This window comes from Strongylocentrotus purpuratus, unplaced genomic scaffold, assembly GCF_000002235.5.
Source record: "Strongylocentrotus purpuratus isolate Spur 01 unplaced genomic scaffold, Spur_5.0 spur5_scaffold_2, whole genome shotgun sequence".
Lineage (NCBI taxonomy): Eukaryota > Metazoa > Echinodermata > Echinoidea > Camarodonta > Strongylocentrotidae > Strongylocentrotus > Strongylocentrotus purpuratus.
This window is the reverse complement of record NW_022145605.1, coordinates 4,147,118-4,163,772: the sequence shown is the minus strand read 5'-3', so window position 1 is coordinate 4,163,772 and position 16,655 is coordinate 4,147,118. Positions and strand designations below refer to the sequence as shown.

Sequence of the window (16,655 nt, the reverse complement as noted above, 5' to 3'; positions counted from 1 at the left end):
TTGATCAGATCCAAATTCGCTATTAAACATGATTTGATCCTGTATTGGCTCATTATCACAAATGATTACCAATTATTAGCCAAAGGGCTATTAATATTTTACTTTTCACTTTAACACAAACACAAAATTTCACTGGCGCTCTGAATTCCACTTGTTCGCTTGATCCAAACACAAATTGCTTCATTTGCTTGATATCCTCCTCCAATAATGATTCAAAGCACATCCACTTAAAGGCACTTTCACATATTATACATGTAGATCCTTTCATAAATTTGAGACAAACTCCATTCAAATTTCCTGCTCCAGTAGAATACACAACTTGGTTACTGCCCTTACTAGCGATGTTGTTGCAGTTTTCACTTTCGCTCTGCGGACGAACCCCTTGTTGTCTGGCATAACCTCTTGCACTCGGGCCATGGACCAGGAACATCTGTGCGCTGTTTCGTCTATGACGAGTACAATGTCCCCCACCTGAAGGTTACGACTTGGCTGCAGCCACTTTTGTCGGCGTTGTAGGGAAGGCAGGTATTCTCGCACCCACCTCTTCCAGAATAGGTCTGCCAAGTACTGCATCTGTTTCCACCGCTTCTTTGCGTAGATGTCCTTGTCGTCGAAGATCCCTGGAGGTAGCGTCGTTGAACCCTTCATAGTCAGCAAGCTGTTTGGTGAGATTACATCCAGATCATTTGGGTTGTCTGAACATCGGGTAAGAGGCCTACTATTTATGACGGCCTCCACTTCACACATAAATGTATGGAGCTGCTCCTCGTTCTGGTAGGACTTTAGATACTGCTCTCTCATGACTGCACACAATATCTTTCTGACTGTTCTAATTTGGCGTTCCCATACTCCCCCCTGATGGGAAGCAGCAGGAGGATTGAAATGCCATTTCATGCCATGGTTTGCATGAAAGTTGATCAGCTGGTCTTGATTCAGCTCCTTTAATGCCTGCTTCAGTTCCCTCTCAGCTCCTACTAAATTTGTACCATTATCCGAGAACATCTCTTTCATAGGTCCTCGGCGGCTGATGAAGCGACGAATAGCCTCAATACAGGAGCTTGTGTCTAGACTCGATGCAACTTCAATGTGCACCCCTCTGCAGGACAGGCATGTGAAGATTACGCCATATCTTTTCCTTATGCTTCTTCCACACTTTATTTCAAAAGGACCAAAATAGTCCATGCCAACTCTGGTGAACGCCGGCTCGTCACTCTGAACTCGACTTCTTGGAAGTTCTGCCATTTTCTGATGACCAGCCTTTCCTTGGTTCTTTCTACAAATGATGCATTTCCTTGCTATGTTTCGTGCTAAAACTCCAGCTCCTACCACCCAGAATTTCTGTCGTAATTCAGCTACCATGTGATTTTGTCCCTGATGACCAACTCTCCTATGGATGTATTGCATTAAAAGAGTGGTTACATGATGCTTCTTTGGTAGGATGTATTGATGTTTAGCACTGCTTGGAATCTGGGCATTCTGCAACCTTCCACCTACTTGAAGTAACCCATTGCTCAATTCTGGATCAAGGTTACTAAGGGTAGAGCGTTTTGGTACTCCTTTCTCTTCTCCGTGACCAGCCAGTCGTTTCATTTCCTCTGGGAATGATTCAAGTTGCAATTGTTTAACAATTGCGACTTCGGCATCTTCAATGTCCTTATTTGTCAGGCTGAACATTTCACTGGAATTGCCATCTATTCCTTTCCCCTTTCCTTGTAGCATTTTCTTGAACTTCAATATCCAGGCAACTCCTCGTTTCAGCTTATCCCAATCAGAATAGTGCGACAGGAGTGCACTTATTGGATCCTCCTTGTTTATCATTGTGGCATGAATGTGAGTCTCATCCAAATCTCCTGACATAGTATCATCAGCTTTCTCCATTCTTGCTGGAGCTTTCACACCCTCAGATGGCCATATTTCTTCAGACCGCTTTAGGAATTCTGGGCCTTCAAACCATTCCTTCTTCTTGGTTAGTTCACTGGCATCCAATCCCCTGGATGCATGATCTGCCGGGTTTAACTTGGTAGGAATGTACTTCCACTGATTTGTCTCTGATCCATCTCGGATGATACTCAGTCTGTTTGTCACAAATACTGGATATCTGGCAGTTTCGTTGGCAATGTATTTCAGAACTGTTTGACTGTCCGTCCAAAATACTGTCTCATCCAACTCCATATTCATTTCCCTCTTGATCATACTGTCTTGCTTTACTGCGAGTGTTGCAGCAGTTAACTCCATCTTAACAATAGTGTGAGGCTTCAGTGGGGCAACCCTGGCTTTGGCTGTCAAAAATGCCACATGAACCTCTTCATTCTCATCTGTCTGTCTCAAGTAGGTCACAACACCATAGCCATCCATGCTAGCATCGGCAAAGTGGTGCAGCTGTCTGTTTGTTACTATACCAAAGTTCTTTGGTTTTAGACATCTTTCAGTCTTCACCTTGTCAAGATTTTGTAGCTCATTCATCCAATGTTCCCATTCCAGTTTCTGCTTTTCAGGGATTGACTGGTCCCAGTCCAATTTAGCTTGGCACAATTCTTGCAGAATTATCTTTGCCTTCAGAACGAATGGTGCCGCTAGCCCGAAGGGATCATAGACTGAGCTCATTACTGATAGGATGTTTCGGCGAGTAGCCTTTCTTGACATTTCTTTCAGTTTGAAGCCTAACTGATCATTTTCTGGATCCCATCTTACACCAAGAGCTCGTTCAGTTGGAAGAACTTCCCTTTGTAAGTCCAAATCCTTCAATTCAACGGCATGTTCCTCCTTTGGAATGGAATCCAAGACCTCTCGTCTGTTGCTTGACCATTTGGTTAACTTGAAGCCTCCCTTGGACAACACTTGTCTTAATGATTCAGCTAGATCAATGCCTTCTTGGGGTGTTGATACTGACTTCAGAAAATCATCAACGTAAAAGTCTTTCTGTATGGCATCTAGGACTTCTTCCTTTGCACAACCTTCATTGTCCTTTGCTGTTCTTTTCAGGGCATAATTCGAACAACTGGGAGAAGATGTAGCCCCAAAAAGATGGACTAGCATTCTGTAGGCTACTGGCTCTTTGGTGATATCCCCCTCAGGCCACCACAAGTAACGCAGCATGTCGCATTGGTCTGGTGTAACTTTCACCTGATAGAACATAGACTGTATATCTGCCATTATAGCCACTTTCTCTTTCCTCCATCTGAGGAGAACACCAAGCAATCTGTTGGTTAGATCTGGTCCTTGTAGGAGTTCCTGATTAAGAGACTTTCCTTTGTAGCTGATAGGACAATTGAAGACTACTCTAATCTTTCCTGGCTTTTGGGGATGATACACCCCATGGTGAGGGATATACCATACCTTCCCATCATGTCTGTCCAAGTCTGCTTCTGGAACCTTCTCTGCATAGCCTTGCTTTTCCAGATCATTCATGAATGTGGTGTACTGTTCATGGGTTTCCTTGTTCTTTGATAACTTCTGTCCTTGTCTTTCAAGAAATCTTTCAGCTTGGTCCTTGTTGTTAGGCATAGCCACATCTCTCTGCTTTAAGGGCAGATCCATCTGATAATGATTGTCTTTCTTAGTGATAGATTTCTCCATTATGTCCAAGAAATTCTTGTCGTCAACTGACAGGCCCTCTCTGTGATCACTTAGTCTCTCTGTAAATTCCATATTGCAGAAGTCTTTGAATTTCCGTTCTAATTCCTCTTGTCTAGGAATGATGGAAACTTCTTCCTGTTTACAAAAACAGACTTTGTGAATATCTGCTTGCTCTTGAGCTTGTATACCATACACGAGCCAACCTAGCCTTGAGCGGATAGCATATGGTTCTTCGATGTCACCAGCTTTAATTTCTAGAGGCATCGATGCTGACGGAACGTTGGCTCCAATCATGAGAGTTACCCTTGAAATAGAGTTGCGGTTACTTATTTCGGGCAATTCTATGTCCTTCAGATGTTTCCATCGTTTCAGATCCTTTTGAGTTGGAGCATCTGAAACTGTCACTGGTATACCATCTTTGACATAGATGGGCGGAAGATTGATGAATTCCTTCTTTGTCTTTCATCCACCTGGGATCATGCATTAAAGTGTTGTGCATCCTGTCGCAGACATCACACTTGATCTTACTCTTGCATTCCTTTTTCAGATGTTTTGGTTTCAGGCATCGGAAGCAGAGGCCTTTCCTTTTACATTGCTCTGATCTTTCTTCAACTGTCAAGGCTTCAAATTTTCGGCACTCGTCAATAACATGCCTTGAGTTGGTGCCACAGAAAGTACAACTTGGATCCCTCTTGTCCTTCTGCTCCCTATCCTGTTGTGTAGCTGTACCAAATGCCTTTGTGCTTCTTGATTTTTGTAGTTTTTCTTTCTCATCTTTGTTGTAGGAAGCATTTTTCTCAGTCCTCTGATATCCCAATCCCTGTACCATGGGATCGTTAATGTTTCTTTCAGTCTGTATGACGAACTGTGCAAGGTCGTCCAGGGTGGGATTCCTATTGGCAATATCACGAGTCAGGCCTACTCGTGAGATCCACTTCTGTTGGAGATACAAGGGTAGTTTGCTTGCCAGAACTCTCAGAAAACTTGCACTATCCATGCCTCCTAAGTCCCCTGCTGCTCTAACATGTGAGCAATTATTGAGGTATATTGCGAATTTTCGCAATCCTTGCCTATCTCCTGATCGTATCTGCTCCCAGGCAATTGCCCTTTCCTTGTATGCATTTATTATGTTACTCTGCTTTCCATAGTCTCTGTGTAGCATGGACTTGGCAGTCTCATATGCCCTCTTACTTGGTTGTATGTGGGGGCATTCTCGAATAAGCTCATGCGCTTCTCCTCGTGTGTATTTTAGTAGAAGCTCTAGTCTTCTGAAAGGTTCATCAGTTCTCTTTTCAACCACATATTCAAAATTCCTTATAAAGGTAAGGTAATCAAGTGGATCCCCATTGAACGGCTCGAGATCTGGCGATGGTAGACTGTTTTCTGCAGTGAATCTAATCATCTCCCTAAGCATCTGTTTGGTGGCTCCTTCTTCATTGCTCACAGGTTCCTTACGAAAGGCTTGTTCTTGTTCTTGTCCACGACCACCGACAAAATCACCTCTAATTCGTTCTCCTTCTTGTCCACGATCACGGAAAGAGTCACCTCTAACTTGATCTCGTTCTTGTCCACGATCACCGTCAAAATCATCTCTAACTCGTTCTTGTTCTTGTCCACGATCACGGAAAGAGTCACCTCTAACTTGATCTCGTTCTTGTCCACGATCACGGAAAGAATCACCTATTACTTGTTCTCGTTCTTGTCCACGATCACCGACAAAATCATCTCTAACTCGTTCTCGTTCTTGTCCACGATCACGGAAAGAGTCACCTCTAACTTGATCTCGTTCTTGTCCACGATCACGGAAAGAGTCACCTCTAACTCGTTCTCGTTCTTGTCCACGATCACGGAAAGAATCACCTTCCACTTTCCATTTCTGTAGCTCTTCCTCTGAATCTTGTTGTAGAAGCTTCAATTCTGCTTGCAAGAGAATAGCAGTCTTTTGTCTTTCAATCTCCGCTTCTTCATCCTTCAAAAGCTGACTCTTTCTCAAATTCTCAGCCTTTTCTTTTGCAATTCGTATTTCTTGTTCGGCTTGTTCCATTTCATGTTGTTTTTGAAGTGTTCTCAGTTTCTTCTCAAGTTCACTCGTTTGATGCAAGGCTATCAACTTTGCTTTAAGTTGTCTTTCCTTCTTTCTCTCTCTTTCTCTCCTCTTTGCAGTACTGGCAGAAGAGGCCGATGATCCAAATAATGACAATGTGGATTCTGAGTCATCTTGATCTTCTTTCCCATTCTCTAGATCTCTTTCTCTAGCAAAGCTCCTTGTTGCACCACTCTCCTTATCATCAACATGATCAATATCATTGCCACTGGCATTGCTCAGTTCCTTATCTTTCACGACATGATCAATATCATTGCCACTGGCATTGCTCAGTTCCTTATCTTTCACGACATGATCAATATCATTGCCATTGGCATTGCTCAGTTCCTTATCTTTCCCACCTGGGGATTTGGGATTAGTATTCCCATCCATAATTGCAATTTACTTGATAAAAATTCCTTTCAAATCAGCAGTAACGTGTAGAGCTATAGAGTCTAGCCGATTTCACTTCAAAGTTTCATTTCATTCAGCCGATTTCACTTCTGAGTTTCATTTCATTCAGCCGATTTCACTTCTGAGTTTCATTTCATTGAATTACTCACTGTGTCACGTCACGTCAGACTTTAGTACTTGTGCAGTGTTCGCGAGTATCACGCCCGGGGGCTTTGCCCTGTCGAAAGCCTTCATCCATGCAGTATCCGTTGAAGAATCGACTTTGTTTTACTAATGTAGAGATATCTACATATGATCCTTGAGACAATGTGGTAATTTCATGGTTCTTTGTTTATTAACACTCAACTGAACTCCAATCATTTCCATACACCGGAATGTACAAAGTAGCAATAATAGTAGTAGTTTAGTAGGTAAAACAAAGTTTTCCTTCCTTGAATCCGTGCCCACATCATATCATATCTGTAGTTTCCATGTGACAAGCCTAGCTACGTTTGTACAACAATTCCAGTCAATCTACGGTATCCTCAAAACAAAAACTAAATTTGGCTTCTTATATCTTGATCCTTACAATCAACATTACATATATGATTTGATTATGATATGGTATGGTATGATATGATATGCCATGATATGATATGAAATGATACTATATACTACGATATGATATGATATGATGTGATACGATATGCTACGATATGATATGATATGATGTGATACGATATGCTACGATATGATATGATATGATGTGATACGATATGCTACGATATGATATGATATGATGTGATACGATATGCTACGATATGATATGATATGATGTGATACGATATGCTACGATATGATATGATGTATGATTATGATGTGATATGATATAGCCTGGAAAGTAAACTTTCATTACTAAATTCCTTTACACTTGTCAATCATTTGCTTTAATATTAATAATAAATAAGTCCTCATATTCCTGTTGCAACAAATTATGTTCTAGCTTGGTAGAAATACCATATTATTCCGGTATACGGATCGTGTTCTAGCCTGGTAGAAATTCCATATTATTCCGATACACGGATACACGGATCGAGTATTATGAATATTATAATAATGTCATTGTGAATAACACAAATGCTGAATCATGTATGTATGAAAACAGTCTTCTCATTCAAGTCTTTTACAATACCTGCAAAAAGAACGGATTGAGTATCATGAATATTATAACATAACATCGCATCGTGAATTTATGCTGAATCATTCATGCATGAAAATAGTCTTCTCACTCCAGTCTTTCACAACAACTTGCAAAAAGACTGAAATGAGTGTGAAATACACAGCGGAGCACAACGATGACTTGTGTAAGACTAACTTTCTATGATCGTTTGGCTGCCCTGTGAAACTTCTATTTATGCCACATGACTGTATAAAGCAACTGGCTGCGTTTTAAATGTTATATCAGGCTAAAGTAATTCGCAGAATTGAAATTATAAATGAAGTGATAACATCTCTCTTTATTGCTCTCTCTCTCTCTCTCTCTCTCTCTCTCTCTTTCTCTATCTCCATTTGAATTACACAGGTCGATTATACGACATAACAAACTCATTTGGGATAGTTTTTCAGTTATTTGGAGGTAGGCCTATAGGTGTGCTCAGGCGCGTACACAGGGGGGGGGGGGGGGTTGGGGGTTAAAGCCCCCTTTGATATTTTTCTGTGTGTAAACCCCCCTCAATCCCCCTAACCCCCCCCCCCCCCCTTTGGATTTTTTTTGTTTTTGTTTTTGGCCTAAAAAACCTGACCTTACCCCCCCCCCCCGAATCGCCATCTTTCTCTAATAATTTAATGAAGCGTGAAAGCTTCCGCGCTTCGCGCGGGAAGGGGGAAACTGAATTCAGACAATAAGGACCAGGGCTCAAATTGAATTGGTACCCATGAAACTCCTAAATTCCTTGGTATTTTATCAATATCATTTATTTAAGTCGGCATTTTCCCTCTTAGAAATTTACTTGTTACATAGCTGTATACTTTTATCCCCGTGATCAGTGGCGGATCCAGGGGGAAAAAAGAAGGAAAAAAAAAAAGAAGGAAAAAAGAAAGGGGAAAGATTTTGTTTTTTTGCTGTTGAAAAAAAAGTGTTCCCATCCCACTTGTATCACAGAGAAACAACAGTTTAAGTTAAGTCTAACGTTAACGTTAAATTTGTTATTAAAATGTAGAGTACAGCCCTTGGCCTTAGGCCTAATTTAGGTCGTAACTGTTACTGTTTGAAAATCTAAAGTAAAATTAGACGGTTTTCATGGTTATCGACCTAGTAATTGAGAAAAAAAAAGTTTACCCGTCACTGAGACCAGGTCAATCAATCTTCTAGATCCATTATTAGGGTCTAACGTTGGTAGATATAATGTAGATGCAGGCGCGGATCCAGCGGGGGTGAGCGGGCCTTGCACCACCCCCCCCCCCCCCTTTCCGCAAAAGAGAGAGAGAGAGAGAGCGAGAGAGAGAGAGAGGAAGAAGGAAAAAAAGGTGAAAAGAATTTCGATGCGGTGTTCGAGTAGAATTCTGTGAGATGATGATATACTTTCTCGTAGCTTGATGTGACGAGGTGTCTCTATCCAGATATCTGTTGATAGTATTATAGAATAAAGAAGCCTGAAATGACCTTCTGCTCGTAACCGACAAGTCACCGCATTAAAATTAAATTGCAAATGGTGTTCAACAACACGATGGTGGATGAAACTTTCTAATATTCGAATATATGACCTTCAGACCATATTGTTTCATTAGTTTTATTCAATCAATCAACGTCAAAGAATTGATTTATCATCGCTCTTCAATCTATTATTTCACCTTTTAATGTACTTTCATTCTTATGAATCACGAAAGAACACTGAATTGGATTCTTCAATGTTTGTTTTGATTAATTTCCTCCCCTTTCCTTTTCCCTGTTTAATACTGATAAAATTTCAATTTTTCTTAATCAAGGCAAAATATTATTTTCATATTTTCATTATGCAAGACAGGAAGAGAGAGAGAGAGAGAGAATATGTTAAGTGAGAATTATCGAGTACAACTATCAATTGCATCCTTTTCAATATTATCCAATTCGCTGAAAATATTCAGAATATGAATATGATAAATCCTCATAATACACCAACGCTGCTCAACGCATCCAACGCTCCAACCATAGCCCATACGCCAATGCAACATATTTCTCAATATGAAAAGATTTTTAAATGAAATTTGAAGAAAAATCAAATTTACAATGCACTGACAGGCATCAGTTGAAATCATGAATTCTCTGTGACTGGCTTAGTACTAGTTTCTGAGGGACCAGTCACTAATGAGGAAATAAAGGGAAGGAAAATTGAGAAAGAAGTAAATAAAAGAAGGGGGATATCAGTTGCAATTTTCCCGCCAACAAGTTGCGGATCGGGATGGGGGTGGGCAGGACAAAAGGCCTTTGCCTCCCCCGCCCCCGCTAAAAAAATAGAGCGAAGGAAGGAAAAGGAAAAAAAGGAGAGCTAAAAGTATGGTGGCCCTGAAGGGACATCGCGAATAGACTAAATCGTGAAAAATATGCGATAAAATTCACGATATCGTCAATTTTATCGCATATTTTTCACGAAGAAATTGACGAAATTGACGATATCGTGAACTTTATTGTGAACTTTTCACGATGAAATTGACGATATCGTGAATTTTATCGTGAAAAGTTCACGATATAAAGTTCACGATATCGTCAATTTTATCGTGTACTCTATCGTGTACTCTATCGTGTACTCTCCTGATGGGCGCTTCGTAAACAAAACCAGCCCTAGCTGGGGGAGACAGAGAGAAGGAAAAAAGGGAAAGGGAAAGAGAAGATAAAAGGAAAGAAAGAATAATAAGAAGAAAAGAGGGAAACGGGGGGGGGCGAAGGGCTATTGCCTCCTCCTCACTCCCCCCCCCGCCAAAAAATAAATAAGGAGAGAGAGAAGGGAAAGGGAAAGGGAAAGAAAATATAAAAGGAAAGAAAGAAGAGGAAGAAGAAAAGAGGGAAACGGGGGAAGGGCGAAAGGCTCTTACCTCCCCCCCCCCCCGCCAAAAAAATAAATAAGAGAGAGAGAGAGAGAGAGAGAGAAGGGAAAGGGAAAGAAAGAAGAGGAATAAGAGGGAAACAGGGGAAGGGCGAAAGGCTCTTGCCTCCTCCCCCCCCCCCCCCCCGCCAAAAATAAATAAGAGAGAGAAGGGAAAGGGAAAGAAAATATAAAAGGAAAGAAAGAAGAGGAATAAAAAGGAAAGAGGGAAACGGGGGAAGGGCGAAGGGCTCTTGCCTCCTCCCTCCCCACCCCCCGCCAAAAAAATAAATAAGAGATAGAGAGAGAAGGGAAAGGGAAAGGGAAAGAGAAGATAAAAGGAAAGAAAGAAGAGGAAGAAGAAGAAGAAAAGAGGGAAACGGGGGCGAAGGGCTCTTGCATCCCCCCGCCAAAAAAAAAAATAAGAGAGAGAGAGAGAGAGAGAGAGAAGGGAAAGGGAAAGAGAATAAAAAAGGAAAGGAAGAAGAATAAGAAGAAAAGAGGGGCTCTTGCCTCCTCCCCCCTCCCGCGCCAACAAATAAATAGGAGAGAGAGAGAGAGATAGAGAGAAGGGAAAGGGAAAGGGAAAGAAAATATAAAAGGAAAGAAAGAAGAAGAAGACGGAAAGAGGGAAACGGGGAAGGGCGAAAGGCTCTTACCTCCCCCTCCCCCCTCCCGCCATAAAGGGAAAGAGAAGGGAGAGGGAAAGAAAATATAAAAGGAAAGAAAGAAGAGGAAAAAGAATAAGAAAAGAGGGAAACAGGGGCGAAGGGCTCTTGCCTCCTTTTTTTTCTTTCTTTTCCTTTCTTTCCTATTCTCCCTCTTTTTCGTTTTTCTCTTTCTTTCTTCTCTTTCCCTTTCCTTCTCTCTCTCTCTCTCTTATTTATTTTTTGGCGGGGGGCGGGGGGACGAGGCAAAAGCCCTTTGCCCCCGTTTCCCTCTTTTCTTCTTCTTCCTCTTCTTTCTTTCCTTTTATCTTCTCTTTCCCTTTCCTTTTCCCTTCTCTCTCTCTCTCTCTGATTTATTTTTTGGCGGGGGGGGGAGGGGGGCAAGAGTCCTTCGCCCTTCCCCCGTTTTCCTCTTTTCTTCTTCCTCTTCTTTCTTTCCTTTTATCTTCTCTTTCCCTTTCCCTTTCCCTTCTCTCTCTCTCTCTGATTTATTTTTTGGCGGGGAGGGGGGGGGGAGTGAGGAGGAGGCAAGAGCCCTTCGCCCCCCCTCCCCGTTTCCCTCTTTTCTTCTTATTATTCTTTCTTTCCTTTTATCTTCTCTTTCCCTTTCCCTTTTTTCCTTCTCTCTGTCTCCCCCAGCTAGGGCTGGTTTTGTTTACAAAGCGCCCGTCAGGAGAGTACACGATAGAGTACACGATAGAGTACACGATAGAGTACACGATAGAGTACACGATAAAATTGACGATATCGTGAACTTTATATCGTGAACTTTTCACGATAAAATTCACGATATCGTCAATTTCATCGTGAAAAGTTCACGATAAAGTTCACGATATCGTCAATTTCGTGAATTTCTTCGTGAAAAATATGCGATAAAATTGACAATATCGTGAATTTTATCGCATATTTTTCACGATTTAGTCTATTCGCGATGTCCCTTCAGGGCCACCATATAAAAGGGACTAAAAAAGAGGAAGAAGAAAAAAAGGGGTGAAAAGAATATCGATGCGGTGTTCGAGTAGAATTCTGTAAGATGATGATATACTTTCTCGTAGCTTGATGTGACGAGGTGTCTCTATCCAGATATCTGTTGATAGTATTATAGAATATAGAAGCCTGAAATGACCTTCTGCTCGTAACCGACAAGTCACCGCATTAAAATTAAATTGCAAATAGTGTTCAACAACACGATGGTGGATGAAACTTTCTAATATTCGAAGATATATGACCTTCAGACCATATTGTTTCATTATTTTTTATTCAATCAATCAACGTCAAAGAATTGATTTATCATCGCTCTTCAATTTATTATTTCACCTTTTAATGTACTTTCATTCTTATGAATCACGAAAGAACACTGAATTGGATTCTTCAATGTTTGTTTTGATTAATTTCCTCCCCTTTCCTTCTCCCTGTTTAATACTGATAAAATTTCAATTTTTCTTAATCAAGGCAAAATATTATTTTCATATTTTCTTTATGCAAGACAGGACGAGAGAGAGAGAGAGAGAATATGTTAAGTGAGAATTATCGAGTACAACTATCAATTGCATCCTTTTCAATATTATTCAATTCGTTGAAAATATTCAGAATATGAATATGATAAATCCTCATAATACACCAACGCTGCTCAACGCATCCAACGCTCCAACCATAGCCCATACGCCAATGCACCATATTTCTCAATATGAAAAGATTTTTAAATGAAATTTGAAGAAAAATCAAATTTACAATGCACTGACAGGCATCAGTTGAAATCATGAATTCTCTGTGACTGGCTTAGCACTAGTTTTTGAGGGACCAGTCACTAAAGAGGAAATAAAGGGAAGGAAAATTGAGAAAGAAGTAAATAAAAGAAGGGGGATATCAGTTGCAATTTTCCCGCCAACAAGTTGCGAATCGGGATGGGTGGGGCAAAAGGCCTTTGCCTCCCCCCGCCCCCGAAAAAAAAAAGAGCGAAGGAAGGAAAATGAAAAAATGAGAGCTAAAAGGAACCAAAAGAGAGGAAGAAGAAAAAAAAAAGGGTGAAAAGAAGGGGAGATAGAAAACCTAAAAGAGAGAGAGAAGGAAGGGAAGGAAAGGGAAAGAGGAGAGAAAGGGAAAGAAAAAAAAAGAGAAAGAAAAAACGTAGGGGAGATCAGTTGCCAACAAAGTGTAAATTAGGGGGGGGGGCACTGGCGTACTGATTGGGGAGGGGGCTCGGGGGAAATAAAATTCAAACATGGTTTATTTCTAATTCCATAACGGTGGTTTACACATAATGCTGAAATGACATAATTTTCCGAGATTTTTTAGTAAATTATACTTTTTTATGCGTTTGTTGTAAAATGACACATTCCTAAATTTACAGCCAGGCAAGAAATATGCTTCTTGAGATGCCTAGGGGCCTACACGTCAGGGCCCGCGGAACGGCGGGGATCGGGAGCCTTGAGGTCCCCCCCCCCCCTCCACTTTTTTTTGAAATAGTATATAAAGAGAAATGGAAAGAAAGAGAGCAAGTAAGAAAAAATCGGAAAACGTATTGGTTTAATAATATCTCTTTATGACTTTTGTGGTAAATGTTGATTCTAGAATTGCAATGAACGTCCCTCATAAGCTGTGTTCAGTGTTTTCTTTTTATGCTCAGTATTAAAGCAGCTTTGAACCGATTTAACCCATTTAGATCTATTTCACTCAATGTTATATACACCAGACGACTGTTATGTCTTAATTGGGAGGGCGGGCAGTTTTGGAAACGCCCCCGGTCTCTCAAAAAATTAAATGAAAGCTCTTATTATCAATCATGTGAAAAAATATGTTTTGAATAATACGTGATAATACAAATTATGGTCGGCCTGGATAGAATATCGCGAATGCACTTCAACATTGAATAATTGGGCATATATTTCTGTTTTTTGCGAATTTAGGTTGAAGTATTGCCATCTAAACCTCTGCATTCAATATTTAAATAATATTGAATGGATATTTTGCACCCAAAACCCTTAAACCGCAATTTTACCACCACCGGGCTATATCTGTAAGCACGCGAACGGATTTCCTTCGATATTATTCTTTGTGGTTAATCATGCACCATTGGTTGGTTGACGTATTTTGCTAAATTACACTTTAGTGACGAGAGTGTTCAACGAACTTCACAATACAATATGCACAATGTTACAGATACTTAAAGTAAAAGTGCGCCACCACCATTTTATCGCCTGAACGCACAGTAAAAGCTACAGAAATATATGAAAATCCTTTTTCTTTTTCTCTTGGATTCCATCTAACGTAGGCATTGATCTTTCTGATCAATATATTATCTCCTTTTAATTAGGTCCATGGGCCCAATCTTAGTTGAGGAATAATGTTTGATTACGAACGATGAGGCCTAAAGATGAAATAGGCATATTGATAAATGTAACGAAATAGTTCTCCGTTCTTTTCTTTTTTGATACCTCAGAGAATGTCGGGATCCACAGATGACACGATGATTACACCGGAAGAAGCCTTTGACTTCGTGCGTGATGCCCTGTGCATCCCTGCGCCGTCCACCAAGTTCGAGGCGAGTCCAAAGGACTTTCTTCAAGACCTCCTGCGAGCGTATTTCCATCACATCCCGTTCCAGAACGTCAAAAATATTGCCACGCCCCACCGCAAGAGACATGTTCCTTCCGTAGCCGATATCAAGCAGGATATTCTCACCGATAAGATAGGCGGACTTTATTACCAACAGAATGTCTTCTTCTACCTCCTCCTCCAAGCTTTGGGTTTTGATGTCACGCTTATCGCTTGCGACATCGAAAAACCCAGCGACCACGCCGCCCTAATCGTCCACAATTTGACAAGTGAGGGCAGCAGGCATTACGCCGACGTCGGGAACGGGAATCCGTATTTTTGCGCAGTTCCCTTCGACTTCAAGGACGAGTCACCTGTGTACCATGAGTCCTTCCTGCGTTTCAAGTTTTCCCGCCAAGATGACGTCATATTTTGTTTGCATCAAGTCGGCGGTCACCCGGCCAAGCAGACCATGGAAGCCTTTCCTGTCACCGATGGTTGGTACCGATTTATCCGCATTAATTTCAAGAAAGGTGTCGAGGTAGCCGACTTTAAACCCAGCATGACACCGATCTATGTCAGCATTGATGATATGCCTAGACATTTCTTTCTAACCAGCCTCAGATGCATGGCGTTTCCTGACGGTCGCTTTGTTTGTATCAATAACACTACTCTATTAATAGAGAATGAGCCTGGATGCATTTCGAAGTCCTATTTCAGGTCTCGTGAAGAGATAAAAGAGGCGTTTGCCAAATATTTCCCTCAGATTTCACAGGCAATGCTAGATGAAATTATGAATGATGATTATGTCAAGTTAGATTACAAAAAGGGGATTTTGTAAATACGTCATTAAATCTGCTTATGATTTTTGTTTTGTTAACTCGACCGAGGTGAGGTATGGGTAGGCCTACTTGGCAGGAATTAATTCCTTGAAATGCTAGAGGGCTGTAATATCAGCAAGGCTATAAAGTCGGGGTAATAATTAATGCGCCTCGGAATAGAGTTTCTAGATAGACGGCGCTATAAAAATGCCTATAATTATTATTATTATTATTAATAATACTGTTTAAATCATAGAGGGAGAGAGAGAAAGAGAGAGTGGGGGAGATACGTATTCCATTATTATGCAACCACGATAAACGGTGTTAAACATAATTCATTTGTGAACTTTCTGCCCGTAGGCCTTTGATAATTATTTCCCTTCTGACCGTAACAAAAAGACATGTGTACCCTTTGTGAAAACCGATTAGTCTAGAAGAACTATTTGCGCTGAAAACTGCTTGGGAGTGCACCATGCTCCCAAGCAATGTGATGATTAGTCCAACTCTTCTCGCTTTCAAATTATACTTCATTTATAATATTTGCGATTAATGAACTACCGTGCTTTAGCAAAGCCCCGGCCCCCCCCCCCCCCCCCACTCAGAGGTCGGAATGACCGCATGCGTGTTGCCAAAATGTCCGGTAAAGGGGTACTTTTCATGCGACAAAGTCCGGCCCGAGAATTGTAAGAAAAGGGGTGTATTTGACTTTTCACCCGGAGATTTCTTTAAAAAGGGGGTGTTTTTCTTTTTTTCTCTCATCTCTTTGGACTCCTGAGAAATTATTCTGAATTTAGGGGGGTACATTGAGCATTTTTTCTGATTTAGGGGGGTCTCCAATGCAAAAAAAGCCCGCGAAAAGCCCGCGAAAGGGGGGTTCGGAAATGTTGGCAGTCCTCAGATAGGGGGTGCTTTCAAAAAGAGGGTACGAGCATAATTATGCGTACCCTAAATAACACTGAGTGGGGGGGGGGGGGGCCGGGAGCAAAGCATACCGATTTTGTATGAAATAATATTGCCCCGGAATTTTATATACATCTCAATTTTCGTGTAATAGGCCTACCCAACCCTACAAAATGTGTATTGCTTGTTGATTTTATTCTAGCATGTCTCAGCTGTAATATACAAGCTAGGTACATAACAATTATATATTATTAATAAAAGTCAAAATGCGTACATAATCATGTCATAATATAAATCATTTATACTTTTTTTTAAACACATAGTTGACAAATCATGTCAACATTGAAAAATGCAGGAGAAGAGCTTAAACGTGATGATTGCGGCCTCACGATTGAATTGTTATTGAATAATATGATTTTCCCAGTTACATTTACATTATACGAATGAATTAATTTCATCTCTTTTCTTTAAATCTCAGGAAACAGATTTACGATTTTATTTCATGGAGTAGTCGGTCTTATTAATTAAGTGTTATAATTCGTACTTACTTTTTACATATATGTTAATATTGCATTATTAAAAATAAGCACGGTATGTATCTACCAAGAGTTTTATAGTAATT

The 16,655-nt window shown here is 40.7% G+C and overlaps 2 protein-coding genes across 2 annotated transcripts; one reads left to right on the top strand and one right to left on the bottom strand.

Moving 5' to 3' along the window:
- Nucleotides 1-288: 288 nt before the first annotated feature.
- LOC115926906 lies at nucleotides 289-3,870 on the bottom strand. Its single transcript, XM_030992523.1, has one exon. The coding sequence runs from the start codon at nucleotides 3,868-3,870 to the stop codon at nucleotides 289-291; it is 3,582 nt and encodes a 1,193-aa protein (XP_030848383.1).
- A 10,314-nt stretch (nucleotides 3,871-14,184) lies between these two features.
- Nucleotides 14,185-15,153, top strand: LOC115926905. The gene has a single exon (XM_030992522.1). The coding sequence runs from the start codon at nucleotides 14,221-14,223 to the stop codon at nucleotides 15,151-15,153; it is 933 nt and encodes a 310-aa protein (XP_030848382.1). The 5' UTR covers nucleotides 14,185-14,220.
- The last annotated feature ends 1,502 nt before the right edge of the window (nucleotides 15,154-16,655 follow it).